We start from the raw sequence: 23,254 nt of genomic DNA on the forward strand, positions 1-23,254 counted from the left end.
ACTTCAGTTGGTCTAAATTGCTCTATGCAAATATTACTGGTTTGAAGTGTCTGTTATTACTCCCAAATGGAAAAAAGCTGGGGTAAAAATGGGACACTGTCACTAATTTTGCTGAAAGTCCTTTAAATGATTGATAGCACTTGGATTTGAAGTCATCAAGTGGATGCAAAACCTCAAATATCATGACCTTTTGGAAAGATATCTGAATTTTCCAATGACATTTTATACCTGTCCCATATTTACCCCGAGGGTGTCTCGTAATTACCCCAAAATGTGGGATACTGTAATTATGGGACACCTTTAAAATGAATTTTAGGAACATCTACTAAATTTCAAGGAAAATTAAAATACATCTTGTGTAAAGGTCATACTTTGATAAATAAAATATCAAAAGATCGGATCTCTACGATTAATACTTTCAGAGTAATGCCCAAATAAGTCAAAATTGTTCCATAATTACCCCAGATGACTATACTTTGATAATCGAAAATATCGTTTGGTATGGTCTGCACTGGAACACTGGTGCACTTCCGTTGTTCCGGAGCAAGATTTTCGCAATATTATTACAATATCACTGGCTATGCTAATCATGTGAAAACTAACTGTGCACGCACGTATTTTAAAAAATTCGGCCAACTCATGGTAATACGTTTATATATTTCAACCAGTGATGCTTACGAATATAATGTTACAAATTCAATTTCATTAATTTCTGTACCCATCCTCTCAATGACTGTATATATATTTTTTTGAACGTTTAAACGATTTTTTAGAACGTGTAAACGGTTTTTTAGAACGTGTTGAAAATCACTTGCTCCGGAAGCACCGGAAGAGCTCCGAAAGAGAAAAATAGTGTTTTTTTAGCTGCTCCGGAAAACTCCGGAAGTTTCCGGAGCACCGGGAGGGTCCTAGTATTATTCATACCATATTTTTCTCAGTCTGAGACATCTTCCTAATTGCCCGCTTGACTCTGAAGGCCCGTTCGCAATTGCACGCTTATGATCCCGTTCCGGTTGAGATTGCTTGAGCAGATTATAGAGAGCTTAGATTTTTCAAAATCGGGCAAATACATGTTCAAACAGGCTATTACTGCCGTTGGCCACTCTGTCAGGCATGAACGACAGCAAGGATAAACCCATATGGTTTTGACGCGTTCTGTTTCACATATTGAACGGCTATAAATAAACACAAGTACAAAGTCTTAAATATGGCAAAATAACACAAGGAAACAGTACAAGTAAAAGTACTAGACTAGAATACAAGGACAAAGTTAAGTAAGAAATATATACAAAAGATACAAATAAACACTTACTAAAACACTGTGGGCGAACACCTCTAACATTAGCACGACAGCTCTCATACTTCTATTCCAACAAACACGCAAGACTGCTCACAATTTATTACATTCACAAATCACGACACAAATACGACGTATCTCACAAGGGACAGAACATTTACAATGGTACAAAACACGCAATACACATGAGACCCTAAACAAACAACAATTAAAATATCCTAGTGACATAAACTAGCAATAAAATACAAGCAAGAAAAAAAAAATATCTAATTACAAAAACAAAGAAAAATACTGCCCCTACGGCAGTAACACAGGCAAAAGTTTTTTAACACATTTTCTACGATAAATTTTGAGTAAGATAGTCCAAAGCGATCGGGAGCAAATAAAGTTTTTTTAAATGATAGACTAGTTAAGGAAGAAATTGCACTCTTAGCAATCGTTCAAATAGTGATAAGCATGTAATTGCATTAAAATTCTACAATTTTGATAGCCGTGTTATGTAATTGCACGTTTAAAAATCTCTGTTTTCAGGAATATTATTGTCAATGTCAGAAAAAAAATTGTCACACAATGAAATTAGCAATCTACTTTAATTGTGCTTTCCAAAAATGTAAAGCTTACATCTCTGTAGTGACACTATTCGTTAAGGGCTCATTTGATTGATTAGCTGGATGTCAAAATTGGCTTTTTATGCTGTTTTGGTTCTGTTGTAAACGACAAGGAGTTTCCAACAGCAAAAGTTTTCACTAAAATTTAAAATCTCCACTGAGGGAGAAGAAAATGTATGAATTTCCAAGGCAATTAAATTAAAAGACTGCAAAAAAGAGGGAATTTTCGAGTCATTTTGCCAATTTCTGACCACCACTGAAAATAAGATATATTTCTGAAGCTAGAAAAAACTTTAAAAAGTATCTCGTCCGATGGGGGTAACAAAAATTTTCTGGAATGGCCTTTGGTGACTAGTTGTCGTGTTAAGTTCGTAATACACCGCTTAGCAGTCTCGCTATCTCCACGATGCTCTACCACAGAGGCGGTAGGTAGAAATGCGCACATAAGTACTGTGGAAGGTTAGAGAATGTAAACATTGTCAATTTTTTTATTTTCTTTAAAGAGAATGATTTAGATATTTGAACATGATATCAATGATAATTTTATGGATCTCTCCTGAAAATTTCACAAAAATTCATCTAGAGGAAAAGGAGTTAGATTATAAAAGGAGTTCTTTACCTATCGTTTCTAAATAACTGAAGGTTGATTTTCCCTATAATCAGCCCCAAGGGGAATAGAATTTGCTTCGAAAAATTGAAAGTTCGAATAACCGAGAGTGTTTTTGCCTGAGTAGGGTATTCGAGGAGAACACTATATCTCAATTCGAATAACCGAATTATTTGAACAAGTGCAAAGAGTCTTCTGTAATCAAATTATATAAATACATTGTCTAATTTTAAATCGTTGGTTACTCATCTCAATGTTTTGTTTAATGTTTTCTTCTAAATAATAGTTCAATGTAAAATATGAAAACAACTGATATATGATGTTTAGAATAATTCTGGTTGCTCTCCATGTCCTGTATTTTGGAGTAAAAGAATCCTTGTCACTATTTCCTCAAGAATCAGAGTCCAGAGAGTTGAAGATTTTGGATGGGTTATGGAATTTTAGAGCTGACAATTCTTCGTCAAGAAATGTTGGTATTAAGAATAAGTGGTATTCAGACCAGTTGAAAAAGGTATAAATTTTTCTTTTATCCATTACAATCATACACAATGTTATTGCATATACAGTTAACGATCTGTAACTGAATTTTCAAGGGGGATTAGATTTTCATAAGATAAGGGAGCATATTGCATATTGAATGGTAGAGCGTTGTTAATGAGGGTTTCTTTTTGCGGGTGGTTTTTTAATATTATCAAATGATAGAGTGTAATTAGAGATTATCAAGAAATTTGATTGTAATTTTTAAACTTGCCTATCTGAAACTGTTGGTCAGTGATGGCAGTTCTGGTTTTGGGTTGATGCAACTCCAAATTGTTGATTCAAGAAAGAGTCCTTTTGATTACAGAAAATTATAAAAAACGATTTCAAAAAAAATTATCAAAAACTTAAGCTAGCATGAAAACTCTCCTCGAAAAGGGCTACTATTTTTAAGAGGCGCTTGATAGGGTGGATAGGGCGGGTTGAAATGTGGGTTTGAGCTTTTTTTAGAGGGGATCCAATGAAGATAAATCCAGTGTTAATCCAGACCTACACTAATTTTAAACTTTTTGCGTATTCGAACAGTTGTATATTTGTAAACTAGGTTTGTAATTTATTTTAAAAATAGGGGGTGATGCAATATAAATGGGGTTGAGATCTCTCTGTACATTATGGACACAACCAATAACTTTTTGTTTTTCTAGAGTGGCTCTGTTATAACCATGCCTGTTCCATCAAGTTATAATGATATCACTCAAGATGCCCACATTCGTGATTTTGTTGGCTGGGTGTGGTACGATAGAGATTTCTATGCACCAAACTCCTGGAACGATGAATCTGGGCATAGAAGAGTTGTCCTACGATTTGAAAGCTGTCATTATTTTTGCATGGTGGTGAGTTTACCTTATTATATTATATTTTGTATACCTTTGAAAGTATTTACCTCCCTATTTGCCCCAATCGAATTTTACTGTATTTGTTTTTCGACTTTATGTAGTATTTTGTAACATTGCAATAAAAATTTTAAGCAAAAAGAAAAGTGGATACATGATTTTTTTATAAACATAACGCTTATAAGCATATGAAGGCTCAGATCTGCAGAATTTTTAAGCATAACATAAGCATAAATGTAGGCCTGAAATATTCAAGTTGTCATTTGATTGATAAGGTTTGATAGAGGTCAAGTAAAAAAAAGACATTCCACGTCTAGCTACATTTCACCGCTCCCAAAATCTGAACAAATTTTTACAAAATTTCTGAAATTTCACTAAAAACTTGGCTCAGGGTGATAATCACAAGCATGATTCATAAGCATATAATAAGCATAATAATGTCTGGATTCACAAGCTTGGACCAAGGGGCAGACACTTGCTTATAAAAAAACATGTAGTGCTTTCTTTGATTTGATTTCTTTGAGATTCTGCTATCTGTGACAACTGTGTGAAAAATATTTATTTAAAGTGGCTCAATGGAAAGCAAATCATGGAACATGATGGTGGCCATTTACCATTTGAAGCTGATGTAACAGAACATTTATCTTTTGGCAAATCTAACTTGGTCACTGTTGCAGCAAACAATACTTTAACACCAAAGACACTGCCACCTGGTGATGCCACATTTTTGGAAGGAGGGTAAAAGATTCAGTTTTTTGAACCCTTTTTTTCACTTTTCTGTTTTGAGAGAAGAAATTTTTACGGAATTTAATTTTGCAAATCAGAGTTTCAAAATGGTAAATCTCGCGGAATTTAATTTCGCGAATGAGCCGATTTCAAAAGTTTCACAGAATTTAATTTCGCAATTGAGAAATTTCAAAAGAATTTTTTTTACAGAGAAAATGTTTTTCATATTTTTCATCGATTTCAAGACATATTTCATTCACATTAACAAACTTTCACAACAAAATAATAACATCAAATATGAATGTTTATATGATAAGTCATGATTAAACTTGATCGCCGTCTTCTTCCTCCAAAAAATCGAATTTCGCGGAATTTAATTTTGCGATTTAGCCATTTTGGTGTGTTTCGCTGAATTTAATTTCTCGAATTACGCCCAAATTCGCGAAATTAAATTCTGCGAAAATTTCTTCCCTTAAGGTATAACAAATTCACATTACATTTGTATGCTTACCTAATATTTAAACTCTTTATTTTGTAAACATATTGCTTTTAACAGTAATTATTTTTGCATTTCAAGGAAATATCCCAGTGGAAAGTACTACGTCCAAAAGTTGCAAATGGACTTCTTTAATTATGCCGGTATACATAGACCAGTGAAACTCTACATCACTCCAACAACCTATCTTCATGACATCACACTGGAAACAGACGTTATTGATGGTGTTGGAAAACTCAATTTCACGACAAGTGTTGCCACTGTATCTAAAAATGGGAAAGAAGATTCCATAGAGATAATTTATGATGTTATTGATGATAATGGTGAAAGAATTGCAGGTTCGACTTTTTTTTAACTTGGATTTTGATTAATCGTAATGTCAGTTTAGGTCATCAAGCTTTTAAATAAAGTCAGTTAATTTCCAGACGTATTGAACACCCCTGCCTCTGTGACCCAGTGGGATCCACCCCACTCGTCACCCCAGTGAAAAATATTCCCAAAAATCGCCTTTTTTTTCACCCCAGTAGATAAATCACTCACCCCACTGGAATACTGTAACTGAAAATAACCCCATTGAAAGATACGAAGAATCCGCACATACCCCACTGAAAATTTTATGATTTTGACGTACCCCAGTAGAATTCTCACATCAAAAGGTTCACCCTACTGGAATATTCCCTTCTCTTATGGAATCCACTTTTTGAATTAACGAAATGCACAAAAAGGCTCAATTTTTTTGCTCGCTTTCCTCACAATCAAAACTGTATTTATACAATTATAATTGTCCATATCACCGCGTCGTCAAAAGTAGTAGCAAGTTATGATCTAAACAGATGGACTAGAATATATCCAATATGTGTGAAAGTCCTTATCTTTAATAAAAAGGCAAGAGCAAAATGTTTTTCCGTTTTCCAGTCAAGCTTTTCTCAAAAAATAGGTCGGTCGTGGGTCGATCATTCAAGTTCGTAAATCAGAAGCGAAAATAATGATGACCTTCAGGTAGGCTTGATGACTAGAGAAAAATTAATGATTATGCAAGTTGCTGGGTTAAATAAAAATGAAGCATGAAAACTTTGATAGGATATAAATAAATTAGTTGAATTTTTTTTTTTTTTAATTTCTCAAAGTTGCAAAATTCGTAATGAAGGAGTGATTTTAGCCTACACAAGAGAGTCAAAAATCAAAAATTTTCCTTGTCGGCGCAAACCATGGTTGCGCCTCCTTAGTCACTACATCCTTTTAAAATTAAGTTCATATATAGTATCCATTACTTCCAGAGAAATGTCCTTAAATACTCCACTTTTACTTTATCTAAAGAACATACAAGTATGAGTATATGAGAAAATCCTTTTAATTTATGCAGTTAATTCTAGTCAGTAGGGCAAAGTCTCCTGATTGGGAGACGATCCTGCATCAAACTCTGTGGTGATACTGGCTGCGTGAATTCGCGTAAAAATATTCTTGCTTGGAAAAGCTTATGAAAAATTTTCAAAGTAGAATATTTTAAAATTTTGTGGGTCAATTTTAAATTCATTCAGTCAAAAGTTGATAAATTCATTTATCTTTCCATTGATCCATTTTTTAGCTTCCCCTTTTGCCCCAATTTCCCCCTTTTGCCCCAATTTCCCCCTTTTTCACTTCAAGATTGACGTTGTATGGACGTTGAATGAATGTCGCTCTTGCAAAATCGTTTCCCCTTCCTCCCAAACGGGATTCGTCTCCCGATCGAGGTATATTGCCCTATTGTTAGTAATGGATGATGTTTCGTGTTTTTATGAATAAAAATCTTATACACCCACTGGGGCACAGAGACAGGGGTGTTATTGATCTAATTGAGAAAAACTGATAACATTTGACTGCAGTAAAAAACGTTACAATTTTCATGGTTGACCACCTCCCCAACTTGCTTTCTTTTAGATTTCTTGTTGAGACCAGTCTCACAATTTATTTTTTTTAGGTACATCTGGGAACGACCTGTACAAAGGAGGTATCGATGTCCCTAATGTTAACCTATGGTGGCCGGTTGGAATGGGCCATAAACCAGCATATCTTTACACGTTAAAGGTAAACCGCGTACATTAAAAGTTACAATACCTTAAAAAATATTACCTATAGGCCTTTAAGACTATGTTTGAGCGAAGTGGTAGAAGTCAAGTTAGCATTCAATTTTATACTGATGTACTATTATTGATATCTTCAAGCACTTGTGAAAATGTTATAGAAGCCAGAATAATTATTTTCCTTGTCTTTTGAAAATTTATTGATATTCAGAGTTTCAATTTAAGAGAAACAAATCATTAAAAAAATCTTGATATTTTTATTTCTTGTAACAATCTTCTAATGCAGCATCCATACAAGGAGATTCTCAAAACTGATTTTCCTTATTTTACCTTTTCAGGTCACAGTGAAAGGTAGTGGAGATGTACAAGATGATGTTTACAGAATCAAATTTGGGTTCCGCACAATCAAAGTGACTGACAAAGCATTTCGTATCAACGGAATGCCTTTTTATTTCAAAGGATTTGGAATGCATGAGGATGCTGATGTAAGGGATGATATATTTGCTCTTCATTACTAAAATACTACAATACTAAAATTTGCTCTCCATACAAAATCCTTCCGAAGTTTTGGACTGAGAATGGTGTTGTAACCTATTTGGAAAGAAAAACTTTTCCTGAAGTTTGATTTTGCTTTCAACTATGTAGCTTTTCACTTCTTTGTCAATGCTGTCTAACTTTCAAATTCATCCATTTGCTTTCATTCTTATTATTATTATTACACCGGTAGGTAAAGAAAAATAAATCAAGATAAAGTATTCCTGATAGTGGTCCATCCTGAAGTGTTAAGAGCCATTTTTTTAAAAAATCTTCAGAATAAAGAAAGTCTGATACCTCACCCTCTTAGATTTTGATGAAATTTTGACCAAATGATCTATCACACAAGAAAATAAGACTTAAGGGCTCCAAAGGTTAATTTTTGTCAAAATATTGGTTGATCTTCTCCAGCCAACTAATCATTGGCATTAGGGGAACAACTGTAAAAGATTTCAGGTCATTTCCATCAACAGATGACATTTTATGACAGTTTCTTTATTTTTAAGTACAGAATATGTAAAAAAAATGAGACTGACATCTGGCCTTTCCTACCATCCCAGGGCCTATATTTCCAGGAAAAACCTCAACCTTTCACAGTTTGGTGAATATTAATCTTAGATATAAGCAGGTTACTTCAACTTAATGGGTTTAACAGTACTCAATTCCTATTCAAAAACTTTTTAGACTCATTCAGAAATCCTACTTTGACAATAATTTGCGCTTTACCGCGAAATTTCTAAGTCCGAGTGTTGTGATTAGCTTTAGACTGTCCAATATCTCTATATTAGTGTACACTAACAGTCTTACTTGTTGATTCTTAAATAACTAAGCAACATCACTAGGGTGATAATTTACGAGATACTGCAAACAATGCTGTTTAAATCTTCTGGACAAGAAATATTGGACAGTCTAAAGCTAATCACAACACTTGGACTTGAGAAATTTTGCGGTAAAGCGCAAATTATTGTCAAAGTAGGATTTCTGAATGAGTCTAAAAAGTTTTTGAATAGGAATTGAGTACTATTAAACCCATTAAGTTGAAGTAACCTGCTTATTTAAGATTAATATTCACCAAACTGTGAAAGGTTGAGGTTTTTCCTGGAAATATAGGCCCTGGAATGGTAGGAGAGGCCAGATGTCAGTCTCTTTTTTTTTACATATTCTGTACTTAAAAATAAAGAAACTGTCATAGAATGTCATCTGTTGATGGAAATGACCTGAAATCTTTTACAGTTGTTCCCCTAATGCCAATGATTAGTTGGCTAGAGAAGATCAACCAATATTCTGACAAAAATTAACCTTTAGAGCCTTTAAGTGGGCCTGATTTAGCATTTTAAGAGGGAGAAAACAACAAAGTTAAGCAAATTTTCAATCGATCATATCTTTAAGAGACTTCAAAAGCCCACTGAGATTTTTTGAGGCTATAAACTAGACCTACTAAGGAATCCTTGCTGAAAGTTTCAAAAAAATTTGGTGTTGCCTTAAATAGATACGCCATCTTGAATTTTGCTCCAGGTCTGCCAAAATAGCAATTTTTTCGGCCATTTTTGACGGTTTACGCAAAGATGGAAATCCTGAAAATGTTATTCTTGTGGCCAAAACCCACCAGTATAAACCACTCCAGGTCAAAAGTTTGCTTCAAAAAAGTCTCAAGGACCATCAGCAGACAGCTAAAAGTGCTTCCAAACCCAAATTACGCAAAGTCTGAAGCCCTCTACAGGAGGTGCTAAAGATTTTCGGGGAAAATTTTGGAAACTCAATTTGATTTTTTCTGATTCCCTACAAAAAGTTCTTGAAATCCACTGTAAATCAGCTTTCTAATGTACTTGAATAAAAATTCATCGGCTTTCAAAATCTGCTCCCCACCAGAGTTCATGATTTTTAGGGGTCAATTTTCGCTTAGTAGCCTATCTTTGAGACGCTGTATCTTCGAAACTGCTTGAGATATCAAGGTGAAATTTTCAGTGTCTTATTTTCTTGTGTGATAGATCTTTTTGTCTAAATTTCAGCAAAATCCATGAGGGTGAGGTATCACACCCTGAAGACTCTTAAAAAAAATGGCTCTTAATATTCCAAAAAACCCTCCCCCAGAACTATAGTTGGTGCTGCATAATTTTTGAAAGTTGTTCCTCCTCATGCTATTAGTGCTATTTTTTTATTTCCTCTAATTATAGTAGCGATAAAGGTGGGTTTGTTTCACCTAAAACAGTGAAAATAAAATGAAATCTTCTACTCCCCCTTTCCTTATTTCGTTATTAGGCAGAAATTAGTATTGGATGTTATGTTAAAATTTGTGACTTGTTATGATTATTTCAGATCAGAGGCAAAGGGCTGGACCTGCCCACGATTATGAAGAACTATTATCTTATTGATTGGATTGGTGCAAATTCGTTTCGCACCAGTCATTATCCATACGCTGATGAGATCCTTTATCTTGCGGACGAAAGAGGAATTGTGGTTATCGACGAGTGTCCAGGCGTTGGTATCCTTGAGTGAGTAATTAAAATTATTCTAATAAATAATAATTTACCACCAATTCATGATTTGCACCATTGCAATGTCTTCTGACATTACATCACGGACCCACGAAAAATGATTGGTTGTAATAGTGACCTAAAATCAATCAATACGTCTATTGTAACCAATCAGCTGTTAGGTCCATGATGTAACATCGGAAGACATTGCAATGGTGCATATCGTGATTATTGAATTCTGAAGAAAAAATTTCTGAAATGAAATGTCTCATTATTTTGTTGGCATAATAAATGGAAAATATTGTCGAAATGTTCAGCAAGATTGGATTAATAATCTTGACGGCCTGACGATTTTCGACCAATTAATTTAAATTAACACACTAGCTATTTTCAACAACCGATAGAAAACGACCATGATAAAATGTAATATAAATGTCACGATTTATAAACTAAAGGAACTACTTGCAAATCTATTTGGTGAGATCAGGGTATGGACAAACGTCCTCATTCTTACTCTCGCAATTACCTAATTTTGAGCTTGTCTGCTTCTCTCATCAGACAAAACATGGGTGACGAGAACATAGCACATCATATGGACGTTATGAAGGAGTTGGTACATCGAGACAAGAATCATCCGTCCGTTGTCATGTGGTCAGTTGCCAACGAACCAGACACCAAAAGTTCCAAGAGTGACCCTTATTTCAAGTAAGTTGGTTACTATTTTAGCGAGCGTGACTTTTATAAACGAAGTCTTTGTTCCAAACAGATGCTCTATAGTGAGGTCTGTTAGCACAAAAATACTTCAGGTGGTGATTAAAGCATGAAATTTGGCACAGATGATCCTTAGAGGGTCTAAAACTTAATTTTAAACAGTAACACCAAATTTTTCCACCTGGCCACCTGCCAAATGACGTCATCAGGTGGCTTAGCAAAAATTGATTTATTTGAAAATATTTAAAATCTGATGGTATCAGCGGAAAGAGCATGAAATGCTGATGAAAATCGAGGTATAAAACATGCCTTCAAAATCTTCCTATCAAAAGTTATGAAGGTTTAAAGCTTTGTGATGACGTCATCATAAGCCTTTCCAGGCAAAACCTAAAATCCCGTAATAACGGAACTAGTTGACCAAATTTAGTGTTTTATACATGAATCCATGTCAAAATTTGAAGTTCCATCTGATGCTTGGGTCTAAACAACATAGGAAGGCTTAAAACATCCAAAAAAATTAGTTGGTTGTACACTGCGCTCCTGAAGGGAGAAGTTTTAGTATTCTGTAGGATTTAAAGCTTTTAATTCAATTTGAACATCGGAATCGGAAAAAGCAATGAATTTTGATATGAATTCATGTATAAAACATGAAATTTGGTCAATTTGTACCAAAATTACGAGGTTTTTAAGTTTTGCCTGGAAAGGCTTATGATGACGTCATCAAAAGACTTTCAATCTCCATAACTTTTGATAGGAAGATTTTCAAGGCATGTTTTATACCTCAATTTTTATCAGCATTTCATGCTCTTTCCGCTGGAACCATCAGATTTTGAATATTTTCAAAAAAATAATTTTTTGCCCAGCCACCTGATGACGTCATCTGGCAGGTGGCCAGGTGGCAAAATTTGGTGTTACTATTTAAAATTAAGTTTTAGACCCTCTAAGGATCATCTGTGCCAAATTTCATGCTTTAATCACCATCTGAAGCATTCTTACGTTTTTATGTGCTACCTGACCTCACTACTAACAAACACTCTCACACTCTAATCTGCAATTTCGGGATTTTTGAATGTTGATTCAAAATTAAAGTTTAGATATTTTGCCCTCGGACCATAAGGTTCGATGTTGGAAGACTATATTGCACAATTCTGAAACACAGTATTTTTGTCAAACTAAAAATTAAGCCAGGGGATTGTGGAGAAAAATGTTATTTTTATTTTCAATTCAAAATTGTGCTTCAGATTAAATGCCAGGGTTGTACTTTCATTTTTCGTTTGATTCGTTACGTTAAAACAGTAAAGAAAGTTGGCAAACAACATTTTCACTTGGCCCTGTGCCTTTGCACTGGAGAACAAGCTTCCCATTCCGTCATTGTCAAGTAAATATCAAAATTAGTATTTTAGGAGAGTGGGAATTTTAAACATTTGACAACAAGGCCTTTGGTCATGTGGATGAATCTTTCTGCTGTAAGATAAAAGGGCCAGTTTCATTGTCAAAAGTTTATCTCATTGAAAGATTCTCTTTTATGCTTAAATAGACCCATTTTGAGATTGGTCTTTCTGCTTTGACAACGACGATTTCTTTAACATCCTCCTTTTTCAAATTCACGTGTTAGCCCATGGAATTATCTACATTATTGCACCAATATAATAATTTCCCTCCTAATCGAGAATGAAACGTTTGATACGAATATGCAGTGGTTTGCTGAGATAGTTAACCTTAAGAGGGGTTTTGCTTGAGTTAAGCATGAAATTCTTTCTTCCTATGGCATTATTAGGAAACAACCTTTTTATATCACACGATGATGTCATTACTTGATAATGTTAATGGTTGCTTAGAAACAGATTTGTGACTGAGGACCTATTATTAATGTCTTTATCGTGATTGACTGAACATATAATGACAAGATTTTTCGTTAAATTTTATGTGACTTTGTCGTGATAAAGAGCAAGACCTTGTAAAATTTGTGACGTTTGGTATGCTGCATAATGAGATGAATTGATTTTTGATAATTGTGGTACACAGTTCTTTTCATGGTTTGAGATTTTTTTGGGTTGAGAAACCCTTCTATAATCCTAATTATTAACCAGTTATGAATCCAAATCTTTTGGCCTGGTCGTGATATGACAATTTGAAAGGTCGAATAGGTTCTTGCACGGGTCTTACGTTTAGAAATTTTCTTATTTTCTTGTTAAAAAAATGTGTGACGTTCATAAACAGTAGGGCAAAAATATTCTAAAGTTTTTCGCTCAGGACTACAGAAACAATCTGCAGGCAAAAAATCTCAAACTACATGATTATCCCTTTAAGCAATTTTGCTTGTTAAGCTAACACTTATATGATTTATGGATAGTTTACAGAGAATTTGTTTTGGTTTTCTTCCCCTTATTAAAAAATAAGCTTTTTTTTGAAATATGATCACAACAAGTTTATATTATGTTATTGTTATGAAATGATGTCTGAAAATTGTGTTATTTTGTTTGAACATCGGATAGACAGCTGACTTGCTTTGCTTGCTTGACATTTTTTATTAAAAGAAGTCAGAGCAGCATTACTGTGTTCATCTTTTCGTTTAAGATTTTACTTTAATTGAATTATTTTCACATGTCAGAGTTTCTGTAGTGTGTACTATAGTTTTTATACTGTTTTGTTATTGTAAGTCTCAGATAATTTTGAAGGTTTTCCATTCCTCGACAATAATTAGTTGGGAAATGATGATTGGGATATCTTGAGTTTTCATCACAAAAATTTCTAAGACAGTATACAAGAGTTTTATCTTGAACTTTCACAGCAAAGATAGCAAAGACATTATACAAGATTTTCAAAAGAGAACGAGAACAATACCAACTGAAATACATTACACGATATGACGAATAGTATCTCATGATTTTCCTCTCGTTATTTTTGTGGTTACATTATGGTCAAACGATCATAACAATTTGGAATTTACTCCTTATTGCTTTTTTCCTTCGAAAGAGAAAGTGTTTTTTTTTAACTATGATGTATAATAATAATAATGCTATACAAGTTCGCAGGCCACCGTGCGAGCACATGGGCCTCTATGAACCGCTCTTTGTTCGGTTTACAATTTTCTTAAAATAGAGTTTTTTCCTAGGGCTCCCCCTGACTTTGAATTTAAAGTTTGCATCCTTTAGTGACGTGTTCATTTCTTTGGCTTTCATACACCACTCTTTGATTGTCTTCCTTTCACTTTTCGTAAGATCTTCTGTCACACGGAAGGGCAATCTTTCTCCTTTAGTGATTGCTCTTAACACTGTATTTTTGTCTTCTTCGTTTGCAAATCGGACTCTTATTGGTCGATAGCGTTTTTCATCTTCCTTTTCCTTCGAAAATTTTCCGATTCTTTGAGTTTCTTCAATCTTTATATTCCTTAAGCTTAGTTTCTTAGGTAAGACTGTTTCATTTAGATATTCTTCGTCGTAGATTTTGGTTGACTCCTCTGAATCTTCAGTGGATTCGCCAACACCATGAAGAATTAGATTGCACGCCGTGGATTGAATCTGTCGTTCCTCCTGTTTTTCCCTTCGAAGTACGTTTTCTATGTTTTTCTCGATTTGCCTCGACGCGACTGCTGCGTAGCTTTGTGATCTATTTTCTCCTTTCTTCTCATGTAGGATCTACAAGGAGTGAACAAACTCTTTAATGTTTTGCTTTATCGTTGTTGGTGAAAATATTTTTTGGTGCACTTGTTTTTGAACCAAACATCCAGCTACAGCTCAAGCTACATACATAAATTTTGAAATGTGTGTTTTATTGTGAATGCGTTAGGTATCGATTTACACGTTTTTTTTTTATAAGAACGTCAAAAATTTTCGAAGCCTTCGGATGTTCTTAGTTTTTTGGATTTGAAGCCTAAAAATGTTCTTAAAATGTTTTTATTTTCAGCATTTTTTGAGCATTTTGATGTTATTTCTTAAGAAAATGCATGTTTTTAAGTCTCCAAAGCCTTAGAATGTTCTTAGAATGTTCTTAAATTTTTGGGCCTCGAAGCCTTATGTTCTTATATAGTTTGTTCTTATAAAAAAAAACGTGTACTAACAATCCTCGATGAAGTGAGGGTACGCTGGCCTTGTTTTCTTGTGGTTCACGCGGAAATAATGCATTCGATCCAAAAAGGTCTTCAAGTGAATCTGTATAAAATAACACGTAGACGGTTCTTAAGAGACGACTCCTTCACTGATCGATCAATCAGGGACTGGTCATCTTCCGTAGCGAGAAGCCAGGCACTCTTATCACATTCTGAAATACACGTGTTTTTTTAAGAGTATCCAAAATCTTAGGAAATTTGGTGCTTTTGAGTCCATAAAGCCTTAGGATGCTCTATACCTGTCTTTAATATTTCGGCCATCGAATCTTTATATTCTATAGTTTGCTTCTTATATAAAAAACGTGAATATTCACTGGCTAAAGGACAAAACTTTCACTTAATTTTTTTCTACACAAAGGTCTGCAATAACTATTATCAGTCGCATTTTATCTTGTTTAGGGCAATAATCGATTACACGCGTCAGTTGGATGGATCAAGACCAATCACTTTCGTTTCTCATATGAGCCCTTACGATGACAAAGCGGTAAGCATCTTTAGTTGGTTTCGTCGTTTAGGTTTTTGAATAAAATAAAGTTTGTGCTTTCTCAAATAACAAATTTGCTCAAACTATTTAGGATAAGGTCAGGACAAGCCCGAGAAATTAACTCCAATTTAAAATGCATTCGCTTTAAGTGTGCACTAATCTTTGTTTTGCTTCCCCTTTTTCAACGAATGCTACTATTCTAACATATTACATAATATACGGTTGGAAAGATAATTCAGAGCGCTATATTCTCTGAGATAAATTATTCAAAATTTTAAGAAATTGACTTGAACCCCTTGAAAGAATTTTGGTGTTCTGAGGAAACTTCATTAAGGATTTTTGCCTCCCGTGATAACTCTCTGATTAATAGACTTTAATGGCCATTCACCATATTAAGTTGTAAGCCCTTTAATAGGTTGTTATTTTTGCTCAAAAGTTTGTTTGGGCCTTGGTTATTTTGCTAAGTCTGGGACTGTTTGTTATTGTTTATGAACCTGAATCATTTTTATTCCGTAAAATCCAGTACAATTTTTTAATTCGATAGTACATTTATGATCAGCTTGTCACGGAGTTCTTTCAATTCTGTTCAACCGATTAACCTAAAAGTAAAGAGATCTCCAATGACAGTTATTAAAAAGATGTATGTCGTAAAAAGGGTGGGTACAAGTTAAAGCTAAAATTAACTGCTGAGCGTGGCTTGCCAACTGAGAAGATTGAATTGAATTTTGCAGGGATCAAAGTGCAGTTTTAGGGCATGTTTCATCGGAGTTCAAAGGGACACTAGGACAGATTTTTTATATAAGACAGTAGAAAGTGATACATTGTCTTCCTCAAGTCACGGAAAATTAATCAAAATAATGTGCTGCCCATGCTAAGTAGACCATAGTAGACCACAGCCAAATAAACAAACAACTGTCACGGTGGGAAACGAGGAGTCGAGAGAATGGGCGTGATTGATCAAATTGCAAGCACCGAGCTTATCCCGTATTTTTGATAAGATATTTGTTGAATTTAAAAAAACTTCATATATAAAAGCAATATAATATTTTTCAAACGCAGGTCAAATACGTGGACGTGGTTTGTTTCAATCGCTACTACACGTGGTACAGTGATAGCGGCTACATCGATCTCATTCCTTATCAGTTGGAACGCGAGTTGAAGTTATGGTATCAAATTCATGGCAAACTTCTTCTCATGACTGAGTATGGAGCTGATGCGGTCGCAGGCTTGTATCAGGTAAATTTTTTGAAAAAGCTGCTATAAGAATTGAAGACACATCAAAAGTGTGGCCAAAATGACTTACTTAACTTATCAGCTAAGGAATTTGTTCCCCTTTGCTCTTCCATTATTCCTTCCTCACCGTAGGCAGTGGGAGTCCAGTGTCTTTCCTTGTGATTCTAGTGATCTAGAATGTCAGGTTTTAGTTTTGAAGGGGAAGACCCGATGTTATTTTTTGATGATGATAACCCAGCTGGCATAATAAGTTCTTTTGACGTTCATCTAACGTTTTACAAACTCCAAATAGACGTTACTATGACGTTTTGCGCCGGCTGGGAATTTTCCGTGGAAAGTCCAACTTATTTTTTTTTATGAAGATTTACATTCCAGGCACACGAGGGCCTCTAAACCGATCTATCGTCTACAATTACAAAGATCTTGATTCGTAGCGCAATGGATATTCCATCCATGCCTTGGTTAGTTCTTCCTTGAACGCTTCGATGCTAGTAGCGTTAACAGTCTCTTTTGGTAGCTGGTTCCATGCTGTCACACATCGATAATAAAACGACTTGGTCTGGACACTTCTGAATCCATCGTCTGCAAAGCTTGGTATCAGTTCGTAATCGTGAATTCGAGATTGACGCACCCTGCGAATAAACTTTTCAACTGTGGTGTCTTTATCGTAGAAGTGCAAGTGTTTGTAGATCTGAACCATGTCTCCGAAGGGTCTTCTGAATTCGAGAGAAGGCAAGTCAAGTTCTCGTCGGCGCTTCTCGTATGGTAGATTACTTAACCTTCTGACCATCCTAGTGGCACGTCGTTGAACGCCCTCAATTAAGTTGATATCCTTACGTAGTTTTGGTGACCATACAGATTGGGCATACTCGAGATGAGGCCGGACAAAGGTTGTGTACAGAGTGAAGAAAGTTTTAAGGCTTGGGTCTTCGAAACCTCTTCTGATGACTCCTAGAATGGAATTTGCTTTTTTCACTTGTTTTGATATATGTTCTTCAAAGGATAAGTCAGAGTCTATCAGAACACCGCGATCTTTTTCAACAAAAACATGTTCAAGTTGTTCACCTCTAAGTGAATAAGGGTCCGCGTGGACAGTATTCCAATATTTACCGAGAGTGAGAACGTGGCACTTATCTGGGTGAAATCTTAATAGCCAATCATTTGACCATTTTTCAAGTTTGTGTATGTCTTGTTGGATAACCAACGAGTCCTCAATCGAGTTGACTTCTCTGAAAATCTTTGTGTCGTCAGCAAATAGGAGAATCGAAGACAGCACATTGTCAGGGAGGTCGTTGATGTAGATAACAAAGAGAAGTGGTCCCAAAACACTTCCTTGGGGAATACCACTGATAACATCATCTGTCTTAGATCGAGTTTGGTTAACCTTAATGTTTTCTGTCAGTTAGAAAAGACTCTACCCATCTCAAAATGTTTCCAGATACTCCATATCCTTTCAGCTTTTTCAGGGGGGGGGGTCATGCAGTTATTATATAAACACTATGACAATTACTACCGTGGTGGTATATAAACCAAAATTTGGGAAAACAGTTACTCCACCAGTGGACTAACTGCAACATGGGTGGTGCCTAAGCCCAAAATTGTCGATTTTGGTAGGATATGGTGTACTAAGTGAGTACATTTTTCAATTTTTCAGTTAAAATTTTAGGTTTTTAAAAATTCCGGAAGCAAAAAAATTCAAAACATTTTTTTCAAAAGTCAAAAAAAAAATCAAATTTTTTCTCCAATCAAGGCATGAAAGATATTTTAACAAACTTGGAAAATGATTGAGATATTTAACTCTTGAACGGTCGTTAATAAGACGTACCCAGTAAAATGGTATCAAAAATGAGGAATTCAGTGAAAAAATTGTCAAATTTGGCATTTTTGGGGGTGGTAAACACCAATTTTGAGGGTAAAATCAGTTAGTACACTATGGAATAACTGCAAGGGTGGTGGTGTCTGTAGAAAATGTCCAAAATTGCAGTTACTCCACATAGTGTCAAGGAGTAACTGCAAGACCCCCCCCCCTGGCTTTTTAAGTAGACGGCGATATGGAGCAGTATCTTTAGCTTCAGTAGCTTTCGCAAAATCGAAATATATATTGTCAACAACACTTCCGTTAGCTATACTTTCACATCACCTGTCCAAATAATTTAGGAGTTGTTTGACGGTGGAGCGGCGACTAATGAAACCGTATTGCTTGTTGGTTAGAAGCTTTTCGTCAGTTAGATGCTTCATAATGTGCTTTCTTATGAATGATTCCATTAACTTACAGACTACTGAAGTCAAACTAACAGGTCTATAATTTATCGCAAGGTTTTGGGCACCCTTTTATTTATAAATTGCCATCTTCCAATCTTTTGGTATTGTTCCCTCAGACAATGTCTTGTTCATGATGATAGTGAGGGGTTCGGCTAGATGGTCAATCAGTCCAACTAACATTTCCGGGTGTATATCATCCGGACCGAAGGATTTACTCATGTCCAGCAATCTTATCTGTTTTCTCATCATATCTTCTGTTATGATGATGCTCTCAACTTGATTCTCCGTTCGTGTAGGAAAGTCGGGAATCGTTCCTGGGGGCTCATTGGTAAAGATGCTGCAAAACTGTTTTTGTAGGATGTTAGCCTTGTCGAGATCGTCAAGTTTAATCGATGATTTGTCATATCAGGGTTTTCAAGTAGTGGTGAGACTCCGTTTAGATCTTACATGAGACCAAAATATCCTTAGCTTTTCCTCGGATTTATCACAAATGCTTTTTTCATAAGTCCTGTGGGCCTTTGACATGAAACGATTAACTCTGTTTCTTACAATAGTGTAATTGACACGATGACGATCTCTGTCGAAAGGTGCAGATCTTAACCACCTTCTATGGAGCGTTTTCTTTAACTTGATTTCAGCTTGAAGGTTCTTATTAATTGGAACTACTTACCTTTTTTCCTCCAAAAATCATTTCCAACTTCTTTCAAAGGGACAAATCGATTTCTGAGATCAATGACAACTTTTTTGACCGATTCCCAAAGATCTTCCACTGATTTATTCACGGATGCATTTTTGAAACCTTCTTTCCATTCCCTCAACGTCGGGTCATTTTTCATTAATTTGAAATTGGCTGAAGCATAGATGAACCTTGTTTGCGTAGGTTTGGAGTAGGCGTAGCAAACGAAATTGAAAGCCAACGAACTATGGTCACTTTTTCCTAGTGGTCTTAGGTAGTCGAGATTCCTAATTTGGTTTTCTTCGCCTGTTAAGATCCAGTCGATGAGGGATGGGTCATCAGTTCCTCTACATCGAGTTGGTTCATTAACATTTTGATGGAGATATGCGTCTCTCAAAGCATTTAAGAATTTCTCTTCTTTGCTATCCTCCAGATGCGGGGTGGTCCAGTTTTCCCAATTGATTGTTGGAAAGTTGAAATCACCTAACAAACATTTGTGCGAATATTTCTTGTTTAATGCAATGGACTTGATCAATAAGTTTAGGTTGTTGTTATTTTCGTTAGATGACGTAAATCTAGTTGGGCTTCGATAAATGCATGCAACAACGAGCAAATCTTTTCCTGATAGTTGTACTTCAATCATGCAAACTTCATTGAAAGTTGCCGGAGGCTTGACATCGATCACCAAGTGTTTAATGGAGATATGGACAAATATGACAATGCCACGAGATGCCAACGCCCTTGATCTGTATCTAGGTTAACTTGGCTAGCAATTTTTTAGTCATCGAATTCATATTCATGTAGCTCCTTCAAGGCACCTGCTTTTGTCTTAGCTTCGCAGATTGCAATTATATGGGGTTTTTCTTCCCGGGCCATGGACTGTAATTCTTTTTTCTTAAACGATGTTAACTGATCTGGATTTCTATAAAGAATCTTCATCACTTTTATTACTTGTTTTGTTTATTGAATTAGTATATGTAATCACACGATAACGAGTGCAATTCGAATATAATTGCACGAGTGACTTTTTTGCTATTAATTTTCCGAGTCCGAAAGGACGAGGAAAATTCGAAACAAAAAAATCACGAGTGCAATTTTCGAATTGTACGAGTTATTATGTGATTACGAGCTAATTGCACAATGGCTTTCACTACTTTTTCCCAGTTAGGAAAGTAAATTACAGAAATTAAAGCGAGAGTTTTATATTGTTATCTGCTCTCTGTTTTTCTTTTATTGTTGTTCATAGTTTTTCTTTCTCATGAAATGAATTTCGAATGCAATTAAAACGTTCGATGCAAAAAAAGATGTAAGAAAAAACATTAAAATCAATTTTGTAAACATTGGCGCGGCATTGAAGAGTGTGATTGATCTCTACAGGATGCAATTAACGATTAATTGCTCTCTTTGAAGGAGCGCCAAATGAGAAAAAATAACTCATCGTGCGATTAGCTTCATTATACAATGTTTGATAATCACGCCGCATTCAAATTATTTTACTCTCCAACGTTGTTCAAATAGGGGATACATCTGTTTTCCATAGCTAGAGCTTGTCCTTGGATTATGGGAGTTGGGTTGAGGATTATCAGATTTTACAAATAGCAGGGGGTTGGGGTTGATAAGTGATATAAGATGGGGGTGACCCTATGTAGTTAGTGTTGGCCTTTTTCAGGTGGGACTTGGAGGGATGTTTTTTATTATGTTCACATTTCTACTTTTGGGAATCCCGTCAATATTCTATCTATTTGGAGTGGCTTTGGAAACGATAAACGGTACAACGGACTAGACAATTTTACACATTTTTTATCACGTATTTCTTTGGTATCGGGGTAACTGGACAATATGAAGTGTTTTTGAATTTTCTATCTTGCAAATAATAAAATACCTCCCCTTAGAATCCGCCCGTCATGTACACAGAAGATTACCAAGTGGCAGCCGTCAAAAGTTATTTCCCACTTTTCGATGAATACAAGAAAAGCTATTTCGTTGGTGAAATGATCTGGAATTTCGCTGACTTTGCAACTGCTCAAGGTTTGTATGTTTGTAGTATGATGAAGACAAAGGAAACAATTGAAATATTCACCCAATCTTTTTCATTAAATGCATTGTAAAAGCCTAGCTTTTCAGAGTACTTGATAAGCTTGACTGTTTTAATTTTTTTTCTCTTGGGTATTTTTTAATTCTGTTTGACAATTTTTCAAACCTTCCCTTTTTACATGGACTTGTCAAGCCCAAGCAAAGCTAAAGGAAATATTACAAAGCGATCAAATGGTCGCATAACGAGATCACATTGAATTTTTGTGTGGTAATTTACCATCAAGCGGAACTACTTTCATCATAACTCTACAATATATTGTTTTGCAGGAACTACACGAGTAGCGGGCAACAAGAAAGGTCTATTTACACGTAGTCGCCAACCCAAACGTATTGCATACGTTATCCGTGAACGTTACCGTAAGATGCCGTCATTGAATCTTGTTCACACCACGGATGAGGAAAAGAAGCGTACCACGGCTAATACGAAGTCGCTGGAGGAGTACGATGATTTGACGGATTATAACGGCGAGACGTACTACGACCAAGATTTTACGAACGGAGGTGTGTCGGACGATGGAGTTGATATTATTCCTGCTCTCTGAATGTTGTGTTGTGGATCAAGTGTCACTCTTCCTGAAACTCTTCAACCGGTCTAGAATCACTTTGAATCTAGTAGAAGTTCGTAATTATTTGCACTATAAGTGATAATCTTCCCCGGCAAACAAAAACTTATATTCTTAAACATGGCAAGAGGAAATTTATTGAAAATTCATCAATTTTCGTGATGAAGGTGCCTAAATTAGGCCAAATTTTATTCGGATCTTCAATCTTTGATCCGCCTCAGAGGTTAAGCCTATTTTGCTTATTGAGCTATATTTTAATGTAGCTTTTAGTAGCAGCTATTCTTATTTATATTTAATTTGTTTTACAAATTGTAAATGGCAGGTAGATGGTTTAAGATTTGATAATTAAAATTTTCAATAAAATATAAAGTACAAGCAGCTCCTTTTAAAGTAAGCTTTGCTAAACGATGAAATAAAAATATATTAGGACTTATTAGATTGGATTTTATCTTTGTACATAGAATTAGAATTAAAAATCATTTATGGAGGTTTTTTAAAAGAAAAATTGAAATTTTATTAGCAATTAAAGATTTATATGAAAATTTTAGCAATATGGAAATTTTTTAAATATAGAAAACTTGAAATTTTAGTAGCAATTAATCTATTTATCTACAATAAAAGATATAAAATTTTAAAAAATTACATAAGCTTTCTACGGAGAGGTCGAAATACAGTAGACTCTCGCTAATTCAAATTTCTATTAATCGAATCTTTTCTTTAATTCGAACTAATTCTCAGTTCCCGTCAAGGAGAAACCCTCGTAAAATATTTTCAGAAAGATTCGAATAATAGAGGTTCGAATTAGAGGGAGTTGACTGTTTCACGACACTTTGCCATCAATTGTTTTAATCTGTTTTTTTTTACATAACAATCTTTTGCGATCTTTTGTTTTTCTTTGAAGCTTTGGTTCTTATCTTTTCACCGCAATTAGATTTTAAGAACCTCAACGTC

General features: G+C 35.1%; 1 protein-coding gene across 1 annotated transcript; it reads left to right on the top strand.

Moving 5' to 3' along the window:
* The first annotated feature begins 2,793 nt into the window (after positions 1–2,793).
* LOC136797387 (beta-glucuronidase-like) lies at positions 2,794–22,895 on the top strand. The gene is made up of 12 exons (XM_067053968.1): positions 2,794–3,023; positions 3,694–3,882; positions 4,451–4,620; positions 5,186–5,442; positions 7,062–7,168; positions 7,503–7,649; positions 10,015–10,190; positions 10,731–10,877; positions 15,391–15,475; positions 16,535–16,711; positions 21,539–21,674; positions 22,008–22,895. The coding sequence occupies exons 1-12, from the start codon at positions 2,829–2,831 to the stop codon at positions 22,280–22,282; spliced, it is 2,061 nt and encodes a 686-aa protein (XP_066910069.1). The 5' UTR covers positions 2,794–2,828; the 3' UTR covers positions 22,283–22,895.
* The last annotated feature ends 359 nt before the right edge of the window (positions 22,896–23,254 follow it).

Source organism: Clytia hemisphaerica, unplaced genomic scaffold, assembly GCF_902728285.1.
Source record: "Clytia hemisphaerica strain Z4C2 unplaced genomic scaffold, Clytia hemisphaerica genome assembly, whole genome shotgun sequence".
Taxonomy (NCBI): domain Eukaryota; kingdom Metazoa; phylum Cnidaria; class Hydrozoa; order Leptothecata; family Clytiidae; genus Clytia; species Clytia hemisphaerica.